The sequence below is a fragment of the Cryptomeria japonica genome, chromosome 4 (genome assembly GCF_030272615.1).
Source record: "Cryptomeria japonica chromosome 4, Sugi_1.0, whole genome shotgun sequence".
NCBI lineage: Eukaryota > Viridiplantae > Streptophyta > Pinopsida > Cupressales > Cupressaceae > Cryptomeria > Cryptomeria japonica.
Window position 1 is genome coordinate 474,437,090 of NC_081408.1, and position 6,409 is coordinate 474,443,498.

The 6,409-nt window shown below is 37.0% G+C and overlaps 1 protein-coding gene across 1 annotated transcript; it reads left to right on the forward strand.

Annotated features, from left to right (window-relative positions):
* The first annotated feature begins 1,069 nt into the window (after positions 1 to 1,069).
* On the forward strand, positions 1,070 to 5,921 carry LOC131066791 (probable linoleate 9S-lipoxygenase 5). Its single transcript, XM_058001643.2, has 9 exons — positions 1,070 to 1,900; positions 1,985 to 2,262; positions 2,438 to 2,678; positions 2,981 to 3,322; positions 3,411 to 3,496; positions 3,620 to 3,727; positions 3,820 to 4,106; positions 4,209 to 4,472; positions 4,587 to 5,921. The coding sequence occupies exons 1-9, from the start codon at positions 1,507 to 1,509 to the stop codon at positions 5,350 to 5,352; spliced, it is 2,766 nt and encodes a 921-aa protein (XP_057857626.2). The 5' UTR covers positions 1,070 to 1,506; the 3' UTR covers positions 5,353 to 5,921.
* Positions 5,922 to 6,409: the final 488 nt, after the last annotated feature.

The window sequence follows — 6,409 nt, forward strand, 5'->3', positions numbered from 1 at the left end:
CTTTCTTTTTTAGATTCATTTCATTAATTTTATCTTTATGACTTTTTCCTATTGTGCATCATTAGGTCCTTCTATCTTCCCATTAAATTGCTTCATTTCTTTATTCTTTTTGCTTTTATCACTCTTTTATTGGCTCTCTTCTTAGTTCTTTGGTCTTAATATTGAGTAACTTTTATTTTGATTATCTTCTAATTTTCTTATGTCTTTTCATTTTTTCATTTCCCTTTGTTCTTTATTGTTATTCTTGGTATTCAAATTACTTAAGATTTTTTCATTCTATTTGTTGAGTGTATTATTAAGCTCTTTGGACATTGGCCTTCTTGTTATTTGGCATGCCCCTCTATTCCATTTCTTTTCTCTAATCCTCTTTGATTGGTTGTGTTTAGCTCGGACATTTCTATATAATTATTTTTATTACTAATTTTCGCTTACTCATTTTGTGATGTTTGTATTGCTCTTCTTATTTTTGGCATTTATGTTTAATTTCTTTCCTCTTTAAGTATTTATTGTGATCGTGATTTTTATTTTGCCATTTTTTATTCCTACATTATTTAGAACTTTTACCCTCTAACCCGTTATGGTTTCTTTCTCCATTCCCTAATTTCTTTTTTTTTAATTCTTTTTTCTCTATTGATAAGTATCTAGGCTACTCTATCTAACTTTCCATTTCCTCTACTTCTTGTCCATTCTTTTTTGGAAGCTAACTCTATAATCATTTTATATTTTTTCCTCTTTTTTAATAATAAATCATGAACTATGATCTATAATATTGACCAAAAAATCTCTACACAATTATTATAAAAAACAATTCTACCATGTAATCCACTCAAAAGAATCTCATTCTTATCCAAGAACTTAAATTCTCTTCAAAAATTAATTCATTCGAGATTTGGTATCTTAAATCTTTCTCCTTCTAATAATTCAATCCAACAAAAAAACTTTACTCTCTTAATATTATAAATAAACACCTGTATAAAGAAAAGTAAAGGAAGATGCCAAAGATATGATTGCAGCCTCTTCAAAGTTGGGGATGAGCAAGTTCCAGACTGGCGAGCACCCATTGGACGTAAAATCACACACTATTCCGAACGACGGTGCAACTTAACACGTAGCTCCTATTATTATCTTCTGACCACCATTCCATGGAAGATAACCCAAAACTTGAGCTTTTGTCAATTCAATTCAGGTGAGTTACCTGCTCAGCTGGTTCTTCTATTTGACCCTAATCATCATCATCATCATTCAGCTATCATGATTCAGATCGATATACCTATATGGATCGAATGCTCGTTGCTTAATTATCTATGGCCAATAACAAAATGCCTATTACGCCACGTGGAAGATGATCTACCTGTTGTCTGAATCAGATGAGGAATAAATTATTGCAGGGTTAAAAGAAGAAAAACCCTAAAATAATAACATGACCAGGAATGGTAGATTGCATATTGACTTGGACGAACTTAGAGAACTAAAATTGAAGAAAACAACAAGAGTTTATGATCAGAAATGGTCGATAGCATTATTGACATCGCCAAATTTGGAGTGACCCCAAGAAAAGGGATTAAGTTGGTGTTCTTTACGAAACTCAATTTAAATACCAATCGTGGACTGAGTCCCAATATCAATATCAATTTCGCATTTCCTTCTCACCCATCTTCTTATCAACCGCTTTGCCAATACCATGATCTATTTAAAGGCCTGTTTTGGCATTCAAATGTACTAAACTCTTTACCAGGAGAAAGAAGTTTCAGGATGGGCTACAAGATAAAAGGACACATTGTTCTTCAGAAGAAGAACTTTCTTGATTTTCAAGATCTCCCAGCGAGCATTGCGGATGATCTTTCGGAGCTCGTCGGAAAAGGAGTGTCGATTAGGCTTGTGGGTTCTAATGTCGATCTAAGTAAGAGCGTGCTTTGAGTTTGTTTATATTTTGGTTTCATTTCTGGATTACTGTTATTGAATTCGCTGAACTTGAAATATGCAGAAAGTGGGTCTGGAATTCTGGGTGAGCCTGCATTTCTAAAGAATTGGATCTCTATTCATGGGCTTCTTGCTGGGGAGAAAGCCTATGCAATTGACTTCAATTGGGATTCTCACTTTGGAAATCCAGTAGCCATTTTGGTCAAGAATTCTCATCATAGTGAGTTCTATCTCAAGTCCTTGACTCTGCAACATGAAGGAAATTCTGTTCATTTTGAATGCAATTCATGGGTGTACCCTGCCTCTAAGTATACGGCTGAGAGAGTTTTCTTCTCAAACCAGGTGGGCAAACCTAATGTTTTAAGTCCAAAATTCTTTCAAGTTTTTGAATTAGATTTCTGAGAAAAGTTTCTTGTTTGATCTGCATGCTTCTAAGCAGTCGGATCCATAAATCATTCTCTTAAAGATATTGTTAGCTGGCTAGAATTATTAATAAATTTCTTCTCGGTATTTGCAGAGTTATCTCCCCGTTCATACTCCCCCTGTTCTTGTCAACTTGAGGAAACAAGAACTAGAAAGCCTGAGAGGAAATGGGATGGGAAAGAGGGAGGAGTCGGACAGGATTTATGATTATGATGTTTATAATGATCTTGGAGACCCAGACAAAAATGAAGAACTAAGCCGTCCTGTATTGGGTGGTTCCCAAAAGCTTCCTTACCCTCGAAGGTGTAGAACTGGTCGTCCACATACTAAAGCAGGTTTGTTACCATGTTACAGTACTGACTTGGTTTATTGAATTTTTCAGTGATTGACTATGATGTTACCGGTTCTTTCGTTTTAATTCTATAGTTGACTGCCTGTAAAAATTCTCCATTTTAACTGGTTTTATGTTGCTTTGACTTACTTTCAGAGTTTGCCAAGGTCTTTCTTTATATAGAATGTGTTTCTGTTTGCAAGACCCATTTTTATTTGTGATATGAATCTAATTTCTTTCTGAATCTTGAGGATAGAAGCGAAAACGGCCTGAATTTGATGGTTTCTTGACTGTTTATTGATATAGATCCGGCTACTGAAGGCAGACTGCCATTACTGAAGTTCTTAGACATTTATGTACCACGGGATGAACGTTTTGGGCAAATCAAATTGTCTGACTTTTTGGCTTATGGTCTGAAATCAATCGTTCAGTTTTTAGTGCCACAAGTGACATCTGTATTCGACTCCACCCCAAATGAGTTCGACTCCTTCGAAGACATCATGAAACTGTATAGTGATGGTTTGAAGTTGCCTGAGAATCATTTCCTTGAGGCCGTAAAGGATTTCATTCCACTAGAACTCATCAAGCAGTTTTTAAAGACAGAAGGTGGAGAAGTACACAAGTATCCTATTCCACAAGTTATTGTTGGTGGGTATTATCCTGGACATCTCACTAACAAATGTCTGAATTCATCTTTTGTGGAACTGTATTTTGACATTGGGAAGTTTGGATGCAGCTGACCAACATGCATGGAGGAAAGATGAGGAATTTGCCCGTGAGATGATCTCTGGTGTGAATCCAGAGTGCATAGAACTTCTGAAAGTATGTACAAAGATTCGCTGTAGAACATTTTTAGTTTGTTTGATTTTATACTGTAGATCATAGAACGACTTTCTAGGGACTTGATGGGCTCATTCTTATTCTGAAATCTGAACTATATAACAGAGCTTTCCTCCCAAGAGCAAGTTAGATCCAAAAGAGTATGGTGACCAGCTAAGTTCTATCACTGCTGCAGATATTGAGAAAAACCTTGATGGCTTTACCGTGACTCAGGTAATTTTTTATATTTCAAGTGACCCATCTCGTAATTCAGAGAAAAATCAGTATTGATTGCAGGGAAATTGCGACTCTTCATTTTTCTGCAGGCTCTGCAGAAAAACAAGCTCTTCATTCTGGATTATCATGATCTATTGATGCCATATTTAGATAGAATAAATGGTCTGGAAACAACCAAGACATATGCAACTCGCACAATATTGTATCTCAAGGAAGATGGTACATTGAAACCAGTTGCAATAGAGCTTAGTCTGCCTCGAAGCGTTAGCAAAGTATTCACACCTGCAGAGGAAGGAGCACAAGGAGCCCTGTGGCAACTCGCTAAAGCTTATGTGGCCGTCAATGATTCTGGCGTTCATGAGCTGATAACTCACTGGTTTGATATGATTCCCTCATGGTTACTTTAAATAATCTCAAAGCTTATGTTTTTATATGATTTGGGCATACAAATTAACCCTAAAAACTTGTCTTCTGTAAGGCTGAGAACACACGCAGCCACAGAGCCCTATATAATTGCAGCAAACAGGCAGCTTAGTGCGATGCATCCAGTTTACAGGTTACTAAGCCCCCATTTCCTAGACACAATGAACATCAATGCTCTGGCTCGCCAAATCCTCATAAACGCTGGAGGACTACTTGAACAATCAGTCTTTTCTGGCAAGTATTCCATGGAATTGTCTGCTGTAGTTTACAAAGACTGGAGATTTGACCAGGAAGGGCTACCTGCAGATCTCCTTAAAAGGTAGGCAACAACATTAAATTTTGCTGAATTGTAATGTAAGTCGGCAGAACAAAAAGATTCAAATTTTGCTGAATTTTAATGTGAGTGACCCTCTAACAAAATGACATGGAACAGGGGAATGGCAGTCAAGGATGATTCAATGCCCCATGGGCTGAAGCTCTTGATTGAAGATTATCCCTTCGCAGTGGATGGACTGGAGATCTGGTCTGCAATAGAAACTTGGGTTGGCGACTATCTGTCAATCTATTACAACGATGAATTGGTGAAGACTGATACAGAACTTCAGGCATGGTGGCATGAGATCCGATATGTTGGACATGGAGACAAAAAGGATGAATCTTGGTGGTATAAGATGGAAACAGTTGCAGAGCTTCAGAAAACATTAACAACCATCATCTGGTTGGCCTCTGCCCTTCACGCTGCTACCAATTTCGGGCAGTTTGCCTACTCTGGGTACATGCCCAACAGGCCTGCTGTGAGCAGAAGGCTAATTCCCCAGGAAGGATCTCAAGATTTCACAGAGCTTGTGAACAGCCCAGACACAGCCTTTCTGAAAACAGTTTCAAATCGGTATCAGGCCACCACGGGCATGTCTGTAATTGAGATCCTGTCAAGGCATTCCACAGATGAGGTGTACCTTGGGCAGAGATCTTCTCAAGGCTGGACAAATGATGAGCGTGTTTTGAAGCAATTTCAGAAGTTTGGATCCACACTGGTTGATATAGAGAAGAAAATAAGTGAAAGGAATGAGGACACCATGTTAAAAAACAGAAGAGGTCCAGCCCAAGTAGCATATACTCTGCTGTATCCCAGCACCTCTGATTTTAGCCATGGCGGAGGGATGACAGGAAGGGGAATTCCAAACAGTGTCTCTATATGAAGTTTGAACACAAGTACAGTACAATAAGAGAACAGAGTACAGGCATAATTTGACAGTAATATTTTACTCTTTATTTCATGTCCCGACTGCATGCAATTGCATATGCTCAGTCTTTTCAATTGACGTAGAGAATAATTAGTGTAGGACCAAATTTATTCATTCCACTTAAATACCTGCAAATCTGGTAGCACGGCTGGCTATCTGTGTGTAGACGGGGAGGTTGGTTAGCAATAACTCTCATAGATACAATCTCACAATGAAGACCTATTGAAAGTTCAAATGCTAGTCATGGCCCAAAATGTGTGTTCTAGAAATATCCCCAAGCATGATTAAGTAGAGAGAATACATAAATTGACCTAGTGAAAGTTCAAATGCCAGTCATGGCTCAAAATGTGTGTTCTAGAAATATCCCCAAGCAGGATTAAGTAGAGAGAATACATCAATTGATTGAGGAGATCTATCCAAGTTCAAAGGCCATCCAAAGGCTGAAAAATGTGTGCTTTACAAATATCTCCAAGTAGACATAATAATGAATACCTCAATTTACTGATGATATTTGTAGTTGAATATCTCTCCTTGCCCTAATTTAGGGAAAACAAAAAAATAGTCATTCAATTAATCTCCAAATTTTAAATTTAATATACATTTGACCGGAATGTACACATAAAAATATTTCACCCATGAATTACTATAAAGCTCTGAGGATGATACATTTTTGTTTTACTGTCCAAGTGAGAGTTAAGGTGAAAAAATGAGACAAATTTACACAGCTTGGGCAATTGAATCATAAAAATATATCTTTTTAGAGTGGGGTCAACCTTGCAATGAGAACCAGATTATACAAAAACTATAGCAACAGCTTCAAGATTTTTTCAAAGTGGAGAAATAGACGATTTCACCAGCAACAATATTTTTCCCGAAATTTGGCATCAAATGTCTTCATTATCTTTATGAACTTATTTTGTCTTCATTGTTATCGATGAAATATTATCTCTGTTTTTTAATTCAAATGGCTATTCCTTCATGGAAATTTTGACAGGAAATGAATGTCCATAAA